At 36.8% G+C, this 16,374-nt stretch overlaps 1 protein-coding gene across 5 annotated transcripts in view; it reads right to left on the bottom strand.

The window, feature by feature from the left end:
• The window catches only part of SENP7 (SUMO specific peptidase 7), a 171,048-nt gene that overhangs the window by 136,028 nt on the left and 18,646 nt on the right, over nt 1–16,374 (bottom strand). For all 5 annotated transcript variants that reach the window (XM_082654076.1, XM_082654074.1, XM_082654077.1 and 2 more), the window contains exon 3: nt 5,049–5,101. Coding sequence is in view for 4 of the 5 variants with exons in the window: in XM_082654074.1 (XP_082510200.1) it covers nt 5,049–5,101 (53 nt within the window). In the remaining variant the exon portion in view is untranslated. The remainder of the gene's footprint in view (nt 1–5,048; nt 5,102–16,374) is intronic.

Below are 16,374 nucleotides of genomic sequence, written 5' to 3'. Positions count from 1 at the left end.
GCCGGGGGGTTTGATCCCTGGTCAGAGAACTAGATCCTGCGTGCTGCAACTAAGAGTTCACATGCTGCAACTAAAGATCCCACGTGGCGCAACAAATATCTCGCGTGCCACAACTAAGACCCGGCACAGCCAAATAAATAAATATTAAAAAATAAATAAATAAGGAAAGAGGGCAGGCTAAAATAAGCCCTGTGGTATTGGATTGGAATCAGAAGTAACAGTACTGAACTCATGAGGGTTTCTTTAGATGTATAGATAAGCAGATAGAGAAATAAATACAGATATGTATGTATATGTATGAGTTAGTACACATATATTCTTCTAGTCCTGTTTATTGAGAGAGCCTAGAAATGATGACACCCCAGCAGCAATGAGCGCATCTAGCACCCTGAGCTGGGTTTCTGAATACTATTCTTGAATTTAAAAAAACAGAGCTCCTTGGAAAGTATCTTATAGTACCAGAAAGTAAGGAAGAGCTCAAAAAAACAAACAAACAAACATAGGAGCATGTCAAAAGGGCACAAGAGCCATCCTGAAAGAACTTCCAATGCCAAAGCTGGAATACTTTGATCAACACAACCAGTAATGACAGTAGTAGATTATAACACATAAAATAAAATAAATACCTATAAGTCCATGTTGATATATGTAAATAATTGAATAAATAAGTGAGACAAGAGGGACAGCTATCCATTCCAGAAGAATTTTAATAAATATAGAGGGAATGAAGAAAATAGAAAGTCACCAATAGAATATCGTATTTTAACTGTTGCAAGCAAGATCCACTGTTAAATGCTAAAACAGTGGGTGAAAGTTTAAGAAGAAACAGTATATTTGCATAGATTCAAAATATCTCTCCCAATACAAACTTCCAATTGTAAGATAAATAAGTACTAGGGATGTAACATACAACATGATAAAGAAATGAACACTGATGTACGTTATAAATAGAAGTTGTTAAAAGAATAAAACCAAAGAGTTCTCATCACAAGGGAAAAAATTTCTTTCTATTTCTTTAATGTTGTATCTATATGAGATGATGGATGTTCACTAAACCTACTGTGGTAATCATTTCATGATATATGTAAGAAAAATCATTATATTGTACACCTTAAACTTATGGAGTGCTATATGTCAATTATACCTCAATAAAACTGGGAGAAAAAACACAAGATATCTCTCCCAAGATATCTATTTATTAAAGATAAAAAATAACTTTACAATGGAGTAACCACACAGACACCATCTTAACCAGGTGATCAAGACTGACATCACCAGTAATAAGACATACCATCATTATGTACCCCTGATAGGACAACTGAGAAGGGCACAACACTTCTGTGGTATTGTTCTCAAAAAGCCACAACCTTAATCTAATCACACATGATTAGAAACATAAGACAAACCCAAACTTAAGGATTCAACAAAATATTGCCTAGTATTCTTTAAAAGTGTCATGGTCATGAAAGAAAAAAGACAAGAACTGTCATAGACTTAAGGAAATCAATGCAATGTGAGATCCTGAATTGGATCCTAAAACAGAAAAATGACATTAGTGAAAAAATTGAAGAAATTCAAATAATGTCTATAGTTTAAAATATACCCATGTTAACTTCTTTATGTTGATAACTGTACTATGGTTATGTAAGACATTAACACTGGGGGAAGCTGAGTGAAGGGTAGATGGAAACTGTACTATTTCTGTAAATTTAAAGTTACTTGAAAATTAACAGTTTTAAAAAACATTGCTGTACAACTAAAAATAAGAGAAATGTATTTAGTCAGTACACTCATAATACAAATTCATAATACAAATTATGAATTTCTAATGGTGGAGCTTCAGAGCAAGATGCATAAACCAATGTCCTAAAGCAAAGCATTTCACTTCACTGAAGGTATTAAGCAGAAAAGAAGTGGCAGTCAATACAGAGGTATTTAAAACCAGGTATACATACACACAAATAAACTCAAATTGGATTAAAGATCTAAATGGGGACTTCCCTGGTGGCCCAGTGGTTGAGAATCTGCCTGCCAATGCAGGGGACACGGGTTCGACCCCTGGTCCGTGAGGTTCCCACGTGCCACGGGACAACTAAGCCCGTGTGCCACAGCTCCTGAGCCTGCGCTCTAGAGCCCGCGAGCCACAATTACTGAGCCCGCATGCCACAACTACTGAAGCCCATGTGCCTAGAGCCGTGCTCCGCAACAAGAGAGGCCACTGCAATGAGAAGCCCATGCACCGCAATGGGAGTGGCCCCCGCCTGCCACAAGAGAAAACCTGCGCACAGCAATGAAGACCCAATGCAGCCAAAAATAAATAAATAAATAGGTTTTTTTGAAAAAGACCTAAATGTAAGGCCAGATACTATAAAACTCTTAGAGGAAAACATAGGCAGAACACTCTTGACATAAATAGCAGCGATATCTTTTGGATCCACCTCTTAGAGTAATGAAAATAAAAACAAACAAATGGGACCTAATTAAACTTAAAACCTTTTGCACAGCAAAGGAAATCATAAACAAAAAGACAACCCTCAAAATGGGAGAAAATATTCGCAAATGAAGAGACCAACAAAGGATTAATCTCCAAAATATACAAACAGCTCACGCAGCTCAATATCAAAAAAACAAACAGGGACTTCCCTGGTGGTCCAGTGGTTAAGACACCACACTTCCAATGTAGGGGGTGGGGGTTCAATCTCTGGACAGGGAACTAAGATCCCACATGCCATGCGGTGTGGCCAAAATAATAATAATAATAATAATTTTTTTTAATGGAAGATCTAAATGTACATTTTTCTCATTTTCCAAAGACATACAGATGGCCAAAAAGCACAAGAAAAGATGATCAACATCACTAATTATTAGAGAAATGAAAATCAAAACTACAATGAGGTATCACCTCACACCAGTCAGAATGGCCATCATCAAAAAATCTACAAACAATAAATGCTGGAGAGGGTGTGGAGAAAAAAAGGGAACCCTCTTGCACTGTTGGTGGAGATGTAAACTGATACAGCCACTAAGGAGAACAGTATGGAGGTTCCTTAAAAAACTAAAAATAGAGCTACCATATGACCCAGCAATCCCGCTACTGGGCATATACCCTGAGAAAACCATAATTCAGGAAGAGTCATGTACCACAATGTTCATTGCAGCTCTATTTACAATAGCCAGGACATGGAAGCAACCTAGGTGTCCATCGACAGAGGAATGGATAAAGAAGATGTGGTATATATATATACAGTGGAATATTACTCAGCCATAAAAAAGAACAAAATAATGCCATTTGCAGTAACAAGGATGGACCTAGAGATTGTCACACTGAGTAAAGTAAGTCAGACAGAGAAAGACAAATATCATATGATATTGCTTATATGTGGCACCTAAAAACTGGTACAAATGAACATATTTACAAAACAGAAATAGAGTCACAGATGTAGAAAACAAACTTATGGTTACTAGAAGAGAAAGGGGTGGGGGAGGGATAAACTGGGTGACTGGGATTGTCATATACACACTACTACACATAAAATAGATAACTAATAAGTTCCCTGTATAGCACAGGGAACTCTACTCCATACTCTGTAATGACCTACATGGGAAAAGAATCTAAAAAAGAGTGGATATATGTATAACTGATTTATTTGCTGTACACCTAAAACTAACACAACCTTGTAAATCAACTATACGCCAATAAAAATTCTTAAAAATCAAATACATAAATAAATAATAAAACTGGGTATAATAACAATGTAAATTTCTTTTTTAACTCCCTCATCTACCTCACTTAAGCTAAATCCAGAATTTTTTTGGCTGAATGGCACAGCTTATGGGATCTTAGTTCCCCAACAAGGGATCGAACCCGGGCCCACAGCAGTGAAAGCATGGAGTCCTAACCACTGAACCGCCTGGATTCCCTAAATCCAGAATTTTTTCTTTTTTTTTCTTTTTTTTGGCTGTGTTGCTCTGCATGGGCTTTCTCTAGTTGCGGCAAGTGGGGGCTATTCTTTACTGTGGTGTGTGGGCTTCTCATGGCGGTGGCTTCTCTTGTTGCGGAACACAGGCTCTAGGAGCACGGGCTTCAGTAGTTGTGGCACCCAGGCTCTAGAGTGTAGGCTCAGTAACTGTGGCGCACGGGCTTAGTTGCTCTGCGGCATGTGGGATCTTCCCGGACCAGGGATAGAACCCATGTCCCCTGCACTGGCAGGTAGATTCTTAACCACTGTGCCACCAGGGAAGTCCCAGAATTTTAAATGAAGAAACCACACCCCACAAAATCTGAAGTAAGCCAAGGTAGAAAAAGAGTATCCAAAGCCATGCTCTCTGTGTGGTCTTGTAAGGTACTCTTGATTCCTCTCACAGCCCTCCTTTATGATTTCTTCTTGTCCCTCTTTGTTCCAAAAAATACACCAAATTAAAGTCCTCTGTGTATAATTAGAATGTGTCAGAGAAAAGTCTCTAATAAATTATTATAATGCAAATCAAGGTACTATGGCATTTAAATCACAAAATTCTATAGGAAAAAAGATTATCTTTCTAAAAACACAGATTAAATTTTTTTAAACACCTCTATGTAGGTAGAAACTTCATTTTACTTGTTTTGCTACTCTTGGCTTATATAAAAGAAATAAATAAATGAAAAAAAAGTATGTTTAAAAGGACATACATACATATTCCAAACAGTAAATTTCAGCACATGACTTGAATACAACTCTTCAACATCTACAGTATCAGAAGTGAATGAATCTCAGGTGCTCTAATATATTCAGTCATCAAAGAAATGAGTTCTGTTCTATATAAATCTAAAATAAGACTTGGAAAGTATACTGGAAAATTTTACAATGATTTAAACAAGGCTGGTCCCAGAAAGGGTTTCCTAGCTAACCCTTGGTTTATTAGGATATACCATTCCCAAAAGAACACTGATTAATTATGGATTTACAGTATTTTCCCTAAAATTTTATTAAAAAGACAAATACCAAAATACTTTCAATATTATTAACTCTAAAGATAATGCAAAGGTTAAGAGCAAAACTAATACATACCTTATGTAACTCCAAAGATGAAGGCTTTTTCCTTTTCCCTTCTGTGACAATTTCTACAAAGACATAGTAAAAATTATAATTTAACATTAAATGAGATAACATAACAGAATAAATCTTTTCAGTTATCTTTTGTTTCAAATTAGCTTGTTACATTTACAATTTACATTGATACATTTTACAGAACCTGAAGGACTAAAGGTCAAAAATAATCAAAGAGTAGCAGATTCTCACAAAATTTCTCAATTAAACAATATACATATGATGACAACTGAAAAAAGAAAGTTGGTTCTAAGAACTCAATAAGAAATTCCTTGGCAAAAATCCTAGTATCCAGTAGGTCTTCGATTTATGTTGGTTGAACCATAAGACCAGATAAATTCTTATAATGGGGGGTGGGGGGCCACAGGGGTGGAGAACACAAGGTGAGGGCTACATATCTAAGCATTTATGCAACAGAGAACAGCTTAAGTCTTTCCTCACCAACATTTTTCAGACTTCTACGGGATTTTCTTTTATGATTCTTTCATTCAGTCAACAAATAATTACTGAATGTCTATCATGTGTCTGGCACTGTGCTAGCCAGTGGGTATAGTGTAGTGAGCAAATTAAACACAGCCTAAGTCTTCCTGGAACTTACAATTCACTGAAATTTCTCACAAATTTCATAATAAAAATGAATGGTAGAGACCCACACAAATGTGATCACCTATTTATGACAAACACACCACTGCAATTCAGTGGAAAAGGGATGATCTTTTCCATGAGTAATGCTGACACAATTTGATAACCAAACAAGGTAAACAAATAAGTAATAAACATCACACTATATCAAAAATTCTTTTTAAATTGATCATAGATGTAAATGTCAAAGACAAACAAAGCTTCTAGAATAAAAATGAGGGGAATATCTTCATGACCTTGGGGTTCGCAAGGATCTCTCAAACAAGACTCAAGTAGTACTAATCCATAAAGAAAAGGATTAATAAACTCAACTTCATTAAAATTAAAAACTTCTGTTCACCAAACCTCATCATTGAGTGAGAAGGCAAAACACAGACTGGAAGATTATTTATAATTCATGTATCTATGTACAGCATGGTGACTATAGTTAATAATATTGTATAATACATATATCTGTCAAAGGATTCATAACCAGAACACATAAAGAACTCGTATAAAGCAAAGGCAAGACAACCCAATCTTCAAAATGGGAAAAAGCCTTGAATAGGTACTCCATAAAAAAGAATGTCCAAGTGGCCAATAAACATATGAAAATATGCTCAATTTCATTATTACTAGGGAAGTGTAAACTAAAATGGTAAGAGAATACCATTACACAGCCCTTGGAAAGGGTAAAATTAAAAAGAATGACAATACCAAGTATTGATAAGAGACTAGAAGTCTCATATATTGCTGGTGGGAGTGTAAACGAATACATCTACTTTGCCAGTCAGTATCTACTAAAGTTAGACACCTGCCTACTCAATGTCCAACAATTACATTTCTAGATATTTAATCAAGAGAAATGAGTGCCTGCGTCCACCAAAAGGCATGTATAAGAATGTTAAGTTATCTTTGTTCTTAATAGCCAAAAACTAAAAATAATCCAAATGTCCATCACAGGAGCATGGATAAACCTTTTCATACAATAGAAAACTACAAGCTTTGCACAGTGGCAGTATCATAGCCAACGAGGTTTATCCGAGGCGCAATTATTGCTAATTGAAAACTACATAGTAATAAAAAAGAATGAATTACTGCTGTGCACAACACGGATACATCTCACAGACATTACGTTCAGAAGAAAACAGATGCAGAAGAATGTATGATTCTATTTATGTGGAATTCAGGAACAGGTAAAACAAATCAGTTAGGATAGTGTGAGTACCCGAGCAGGGAAAAACTACTGACTGACTGGGATGGGATACAAGTTAGCCTTCTGAGATGCTGGAAATGTTCCGTATCTTGATCTAGGTGATAGTTATACAAGTGTATGTATACAAGTATAAAAAATCATCAAACTAAAGATATTGTACTGTGTCGTATGTAATATCTCAACTTAAAAATTAAAAAACCTTTAAAATAACAGTTATAACGAATGGGCTATAGCTTATCCAGAAATCTACATAGCTGAAATAATTTCTCTCATTTCATGAAAATAGCATGAATTTCACCATATGCATTTCCTCGAGCAATCACTGATGTAAAAATTACTTTAACTTCTATACTTAAGCTTTCAATAGATTTAAATAATTTTCAATAAAGTAGCATTTCTCAGACTACCAAAAATATATAACATTTAGATAAATGGTAAGAAAACCTTTCTTACATAAATTCACTTTCTAGTCAACTTTCAATTTAATAAAATATATGTATTTTTAAAAAAGGAATATCAGTTGCTTAAATCACAGACAGACTCATTGAGTTAAAAATGCTTCTATCCTATTTTGCAGAATGTTTGTACATTTCTTTTAGTGACTACTATTGTGACTTCCCAAAATTTTAGGGGTTCTATAACTGAGTTGCTCCATCTGATACTAGGTTGGTATTAGAGCATTTTAATAAATGATGCATCGCTGCTTGTGACTGTCTGGTATAGCACAGTGCTCTAGAGTAAAAATATTAAAGTCCAACAACCTAAATTTATATCTTGGCTTACTAGCTGTGACTTCTCTGAGACTCAGTGTCTCATCTCTAAAAAGGGGACAATATCCAGCTTTTCAATTGCCAAGATTAAAGTGACATAGTCTAGTCTCCCAAAAGAAATAAAAGCAAAAATAAACAAATGGGACCTAATCAAACTTAAAAGCTTTTGCACAGCAAAGGAAACCATCAACAAAATGAAAAGACAACCTACAGAATGGGAGAAAATATTTGCAAACAATGTGACTGACAAGAGCTTAATTTCCAAAATATACAAACAGCTCATACAACTCAATATCAAAAAAACAAAACAAAATAAAATAAAACAACCCAATCAAAAAACGGGCAGAAGACCTAAGTACACATTTCTCCATAGAAGACATGCAGATGGCCAAAAGGCACATGAAAAGATGCTCAATGTCGCTAATTATTAGAGAAATGGAAATCAAAACTACAATGAGGTATCACCTCACACCAGTCAGAATAACTATCATGGAAAAGTCTACAAATAATAAATGCTGGAGAGGGTGTGGAGAAAAGGGAATCCTCCTACACTGTTGGTGGGAATGTAAGTTGGTACCGCCACTATGGAAAACAGTATGTGGGTTCCTTTAAAAACAAAAAATGGGGACTTCCCTGGTGGTCCAGTGGTAAAGAATCCTCCTTCCAATGCAGGGGACATGGGTTCAATCCCTAGTTGGGGCACTAAGATCCCACATGCCACGGGGCCACATCTACTGAGCTCGCATGCCTCAAAGAGAGAGCCCACGTGTCACAAACTACAGAGTCCATGCGCTCTGGACCCCACACGCCACAATTACAGAGCCCATATGTCCTGGAACCCGCACACCACAACTAGAGAGAAGAGAAGCCTGAGCACCACAACAAAGACCCCACATGCTGCAACTAAGACCCAACACAGCCAAAATAAATAAATAAAATAAAATAAATATTTTTTTAAATAATTAAAAAATAAAAACTAAAACTGGAGGGGCTTCCCTGGTGGCGCAGTGGTTAAGAATCCACCTGCCAATGCAGGGGACACGGGTTCAAGCCCTGGTCCAGGAAGATCCCACATGCTATGGAGCAACTAAGCCCATGCTCCACAGCTACTGAGCCTGTGCTCTAGAGTCCGTGAGCCACAACTACTGAAGCCCGCGTGCCACAACTACTGAAGCCCATGCACCTAGAGCCCGTGCTCTGTAACAAGAGAAGACACTGCAATGAGAAGCCCACGCACTGCAACAAAGAGTAACCCCCGCTCGCGGCAACTAGAGAAAGCCCGCGCGCAGCAACAAAGACCCAACGCAGCCAAAAATAATAAAATAAATAAATTAAATAAAAAAACAAACAAACAAAAAATAGAGCTACCGTGATTCAGCAATCCCACTCCTGGGCATATATCCAGAAAAGACGAAAACTCTAATTCAAAAAGATACATGCACCCCAATGTTCATAGCAGCACTATTTATAATAGCCAAGACATGGAAGCTACCTAAGTGTGTATCAACAGATGACTGGATAAAGAAGATGCGGTGTGTGTAGACACACACACACACATATATATACATATAATGGAATATTACTCAGCCATAAAAAAGAATGAAATATTGCCATTTGCAGCAACAAGAATGGACCCAGAGAATATCATATTAAGTGAAATGTCATAAAAAGATAAATATACGATATCACTTGTATGCAGAATGTAAAAATTAATACAAATGAATCTAAATACAAAACAGAAACAGACTCACAGACATAGAAAAAAAACTTATGGTTACCAAAGGGGAAAGAGAGTGGGCAGAACGATAAATTACAAGTATGGGATTAACAGATACAAACTACTATACATAAAATAGATAAGCAACAAGGATTTACTGTACAAAACAGGGAACAATATTCAATATCTTGTAATACCTATAATGGAAAATAATCTGAAAAACATATATACAGCTGAATCACTTTGCTGTACACCTGAAACAAACACAATAAATCAACTATATTTCAAAATAAAGGGAGATCGTCTCCCTTTAGAGTATATCTGGCAAATACTGCAAATAAATGATAACTATTATTATTACAATATTTTATACTAAAATACTCTTTAAGAAACCTTAATGTATTTACATTAGCATACAGAAAAATCACTCTAATTATTCCCATTATATATATATGTCAAATAATCAGAAAGCATGACTTTTTCTCAAGGAGCTTGTGGAACCATTCATTCATATATTACATAAACATTTATTTTAAACAACAGTAATTATCATTGCCAGGCACTATGCTAAGTACTTTACACAAATTATTTTATTTAATCTTACAAAAGTCTTGTGAGTTCAGTAATGGCATTATCTCCATTTTATAGATGAAGAATCTAGGTTTGAAAAATACAAATAACTTGCCCAAGGTCACCATGTTAATCCATCACTGGTCTGATTCCAGAGGTGGAATTCTTAACCAGAACACTCTAGGCATGCCGGATGCTACGGGGATAGGAAATGAATAAGACAGCCCCTGTCACAGAGTTAACGGTATAAAAGCAGAGATTAAACAATTCAGCAAGCTAGAATATATGATGGAATCTGGCAAACATCACATAAGAGGCGCAAACACCCATGGAAATTCAAAAATAGGAATATTTTTTAAGTTTGAGTTAATTAGGAGATAGTTCTTGAAAAGGCACAATTGAACTGGGCTTTGAAGTAAGTTTTAGATAATAAGTTTTAGACAGGGAGAAATGGGTGGTAGGACAGTGCAATGCTAAGTGAAGCCAAGAAGTGAGTTATCAATCTAGGTATATGTGATGAAGCAGCTCACATTAGCCAGCCTCCTAAATTACTGAAGACTCACATTAGAGTTATACATCTGAGAGGCAGGTTTGAGACAGCACCATTACAGCAAAGTTCCAGTCTGAATCTTTAGAGCTACTCAGTCCTATACATAACCCACTCCCTGTGTTACCATATCCCCCCTCTAATCTACTTTCCAATCCTCTGCCTTCTATCACCAGGCTTGGGAATCACATTCACCACCCTAGATTCCAATCCCTACAGCTTATTACCTTGCTATTCTCTCATCTCTTAGGTAATGCCACTCTACCCTTTCCACTACATTTTTTTTTTAACTTGACCCTTGAGTACATGTCTTTTTAATATTCTCTTTGTTTTTCTTTTTATTGAGGTATAGTTTTCATCTACACTCTTCTCTAGCTCTTCCCCAGCCCACCAAATTCCTTTCCAAAGTCAATACAATTTCCTTAAATTCTGAATCTTCTCCTTGAACATTTCCTCCACCTCAGTTTAACTGAATCCTTTTTATTACATAATTATACATTATACATCTTTTTATTTACTACACTATTTTTTTAAGACTCTCTCAAGAATATTCTTCTCCCACTTATAAAAACAGGGGAAGGGATTAACAACCTCCTCCCCCTGCCACCACTTCCAATTAATATTCATCCTTATTGCAATAATTCCTCCTTTAAAATTCCCATAACTTGTATGTATTATTACCTCACCCATATTATAATTGCCATGTACTGACCCAAGACCCTTTCCAACATTCCTAGAATATTCTGATACTTGATTCATAGTTTTCCTCTCTATCATTAAAACCTACCATCATACCGAAGCTCTAAAACTTTCATAAATCAAATCACTCAATACAATGGACTCATCTTAATTTACTCTAGTCCAACAAACTTCTTCATATCACATTCCCATTTCAACAACGTGCATTCACAAATAGATTTAATAGGGTTACACTTCTCAAGCTCACAAATGTGAACCTCTCATTCTACAACATACTGTCCTTTAACCCTTCCATTTCCTCACTCGCACTGATCCCATTTTTTACCCCCACATCGTATAATACCCTTTAACCCTAAGTAAAACTAAATTCTTTTATTCCCCCCAAATTCTTGCTCCTAGACTGATTAGCACTGCTAAAGAAAATCATAATTGTAGTAACCACAACTGGTACTATCTACAGACGCACACGTGTTTTAACAAATACCTTTTCAAAATTAGTTAATAGTTCTTTTTTTTTTTTTTTTTTTGCGGTACGCGGGCCTCTTACTGTTGTGGCCTCTCCCGTTGCGGAGCACAGGCTCCGGACGCGCAGGCTCAGCGGCCATGGCTCATGGGCATAGCCGCTCCACGGCCTGTGGGATCTTCCTGAACTGGGGCATGAACCCGTGTCCCCTGCATCGGCAGGTGGACTCTCAACCACTGCGCCACGACGGAAGCCCAACAGCTCTTCTATTCATCCCTAATTGACCTCCTACTCTATTTTGAGCTCCCAATACCACCTGAAAGTCCCTCTTTCTCAAAAGATGATCTTGCCTATTTCACTTAGAAGCCATGATTGCAATATCCTTAACTTTTCAAAATTTATCTATATCTTTATCCATCTTCCCACCTTTACACAAGTCTTATTTAACAAACTGTCCTGAGTCTATCCTCCCCCATTTCTTCTAAGACTTCACCCTATCAATTATCTCCTACCAGATATCGTTCTCTCTCCAGTGAACCCTTTCCCATGCCATACAAACCTGATTTTTATAGTCTTTTTTAAATAATCCTTTCTACTTAATTTCATACTCAAGCTTGTTCCAAAATCTTTAATGCACATCTCATCTTCTATTTCTTCACCACCACTCATTCATTTAGCCTCTTGAAATCTGGCTTTTGTCCCTATTGCTCTACTAAAATCAGTGGTTAAAAAAAAAAAGTGACCTACTAATTGCCAAATCCAGCATCCTCATACTGCTTTAACTCTCTGATTTACATTGCATTCACTCTCCCTTGCTTCCCAAACCTATCATACTCCTTCTAATCTGCCTAACTGCTCACCAGTGTCTCTTCCTCCTTACTTTGAAATTAAATATATGTGATTCAAGATTTTTCTCACTCCATACTCTTTCTGTGGGTAATCCTATCCATTCCAATGGCTTCAGCTAACATCACTGCAAATAAAGTAGTTTTACCATGATTAATTGTAGATTCTGGTTTTGAACTTCAATTATGGTTCATCAGACACTGCATAATATGCAGCCATCACCTGGACCTACTGAAAAAAGAAAGGTGTATCATCATGGGACACTAGATCCTCAAGCTGAAACTGGGGGAGGAGGGAAGAGTTTCAAAATCAAGCAAGTCTGAAAAACACTGCATGTTCAATCTCTTGGAGAGGCAGAATGTATAGTAGCACAGCAAAAGCTCTGAAAAATCCTGCAGTAAATAAAATTTTCTTATAACTACAGTTGTCCCATTTATTTGTCCATCAAACCTTTTTTCCAAGTAAGATTCACTAACATCCTATGACAGTAAAAAAGATTTAAATTATATGTTTTGTAATCAGAAAGACCAGATTTTGAATCCTGGCTCTGCTTCTTGTATTGCTAACAGTTGCTTACCCTCCCTAAATTCCAGGTTCCTCATCTGTATATCAGAAATAATAATAACCACCTCAGAAGGTTTTCGAAAGAATTATAACATCTGTAAAATTCTTAGCATGCTGTTTAGTACCTAAGTACTAAAAAAACTTATCTATCCTTAACTGCAAATGAGAATGAACACAGATCTCCAAAGTTGTTGCCTGAACAGTTGATAACTTGAAATTTACTTCAACTTTCCTGTTTTAATTCAAAAATTCATTTGGAAGTTGTGATCTATGACTCTAATATATCTGTTATACTTTTGTTGTTGTTAAACATTTCTAATGGTCATGCTCCCTTGAATGACCATTAGCACTTTATTATTTCATTCAACTGTCACTAGACCTGTCTCTGGTACCAATAATTTTTTATCTGTGTCCCCATCTAATTCACTGCTTTGATATGCTGGAAACCTGGAAATAGGATATTCATCTTTATTGGGGTAATAAATAACTTAAACACATAGATTCAGTATAATAGGAAGAAAGCCTTCAGAAGCTTCTCATGAGTGAACTTTAGCATACAAACCATGTGATTTCTCCTCTCATGCTTAGAGGTGTTTTATGCTTGATTCTTGATTCATGGTCACATTCCAGAAAAGTAGGGCAATCAGAGTTTTCGTGGTTCTTCTACTTACAGAATTTTTCTTTATTAACTCATTTAAAAACAATAACACAATGCATGTTAACGTAACTATTTTTTAAATAACTTTAGTTTCAAAACATTGAGAAGAATGGCATTATTTTACTTTTTGCAACTCTCTTTAACATCTGACTTAATAAAAGACAGATGATTTCCTCTATATGCTTCTGCATTCAATTTGTTGTGATACATGTCATGTAGCCTCTGGAAAACTGTCCTGTACACAGGTAGAAGATTAAGAGGGAAAGGCAAACAATGTCTTAAAATTATGAAAAACCGTGTAAGCTCACAGACCCAAAAGGGACTCAGGGAACCCAGAGGTTCCCAGACCATACCTTGAGAACCAGTGCCTAAAACAGATACAGCCATGCCAGAAGCCATCCAACTCCTACAGTTGTCAGTTATGTGAGTCCACAAATGCTTGTTTTTTTGTTTTGCTTAAACCACCTGGAATTGGGTTTCTGCTACTTGCAACTAAAAGAGTTTTGAGCAATACACTATGTAACCCTTCATAGTTCTTCCTTGTTCAGGAGAAAGTTTAGGAAAACCTAGTGCAGTCTCACAGAGGAAACTTGAAACTTCATATCTTGTTTTCTCTCTCGACTGCTATCCGCCTTCCTTATACCTCTAACCTAGAATTCTTCCTGTTATTAATCAAAATTTTACCTTTGGGTACTTATGAAATTCTCACGATGATAAATGTCACTTCCAGTCATTCAAGTTCCAGTTAGCAACCCTCCTAATGAAATGGCAACTGCATGCACATAAATGTCACACAGAATTCAGAATCCCTTTAAGCCAACTGATTGTTCTGTTTCTGAGAATCTATGTGAGAAAATTAAATATACACTATTCAGAAAAGAATCATTCTTAAAAATTAATATTCATCTCTTAAAACCAGATGAATACTGGAGAACAGCTAGTTAATATTAGATCTGAGAATGGTTTTTACTATACATTAACAATTACTTTTCAGAAAGGACAGCTCCAAAAGGGAAGTCAGCAGAAAAAGAAATCCTCTCCAGAGGGATAGCTCACATAAATATCAACGTCTTTTAAGAATTAACAATTTTAAGGGCTTCCCTGGTGGCGCAGTGGTTGAGAGTCCACCTGCCGATGCAGGGGACATGGGTTCGTGCCCCGGTCCAGGAAGATCCCACATGCCATGCCGCGGAGCGGCTATGCCCGTGAGCCATGGCCGCTGAGCCTGCGCGTCTGGAGCCTGTGCTCCGCAACGGGAGAGGCCACAACAGTGAGAGGCCCGTGTACCACAAAATAAATAAATAAATAAATAAAATTTAAAAAGAATTAACAATTTTACTCTCAAATTTTACTTCCCACAACTACTTGCACCAAATTAACTGTAATAAATAGATAAATAAATCTAAGTGTAACCAGGTAAAGAGGATGGGATTTACTGAAGAACAAGGCTAATATCTTGCCCTTACCCCCAAAACAACGTACTAAGCCAAGGAGAAATGCTTTTATTGAAAAAAGGCTGTGCATGTTAAACTGAGGTATGATTACCCCTAAAGTTCTGTGTGAGGAAGCACACAAATGACACCAGATAAACACTGTGCATAGGCCTTATGTGTCAATTTCACTTGAAGGTTTTAGGGGAGAAAAAAGTATATTAAAACAAACATCGATCTATTGAAGGCATATACATACATACATATGTGTGTATATATGTATATATATAATACATACATATACTTTCAACAGCAAAGAATATCTCTAGAATACACACACACACAAATGGTAATACTGGTTGCTTATGAAGAGGAATTTAAGCTACTTTAAGCAATGTCCCAGAGATCCATGTTCACGCTCCTTTGTGGCCAAAAAAGTTTGAGGCACACTGCCACAAGGGCACTCCTAAATAAATGTAGAATTGTCTAAATAGACTGCATAGACTGTCTATGCAACAATAGATGGCACAATAATAAATAAGAAAATTTAATGAAATAATTGATTCACTGAATGTTAGTGTACTAGAGTGTAAGCTTATTAAAGAGCCCTTGTCCCCTCCTCCTCTGGTAAGTCCACAGGACTTAATACAGAAACTGCGGTACCCTTAATGGATGAGATCTTTGACAGAAACTTGCTGACTGGGAGGGGCTCGACCTCGCGTCTTACACCTCCACTTTTGTGTTTCTAAGATGTAGTACCCAAAACTGAAGACAGTCATTTAAGCAGCAAAACAATTTCAAAAACAAAAACACGCTGAGAATAAAAACACAACGAAACATGGCTTCAAATCCTTTGTTCGACTTTTGAATCGCTTTTGGAAGAAGGGGGTATCTGGAAAATAAAAACGTTATTAAGCGGGCCGGCTCAGAAGACCAAGCAAGACACGTTGCTTGCAGCACTTAGACGAGGAATGAAGTGTCAATTAACATGCCCAACCTTTCCTTCTTTGCTGCTTTTACCTGCCAGGAGGTACAGGGGGGAGAAAGAGTCAAAGTCGAGAATCAAAGGAAGAGAGGAAAGTAGGCGCTGAGAAGCTGGAAATGAAACTGGAACACTGGTGGAATTACGAGGAAGGCGTGGCAGGAGAGCGGCAAGCCAACCGGGAAGAGCCGCAGGCCGATGAGA

This window comes from Grampus griseus, assembly GCF_964374135.1.
Source record: "Grampus griseus genome assembly, chromosome: 5".
In the NCBI taxonomy this organism is placed as follows: Eukaryota; Metazoa; Chordata; class Mammalia; order Artiodactyla; family Delphinidae; genus Grampus; species Grampus griseus.
Note: the sequence above shows the minus strand (reverse complement) of the source record. Positions and strands in the feature narration are given on the sequence as shown.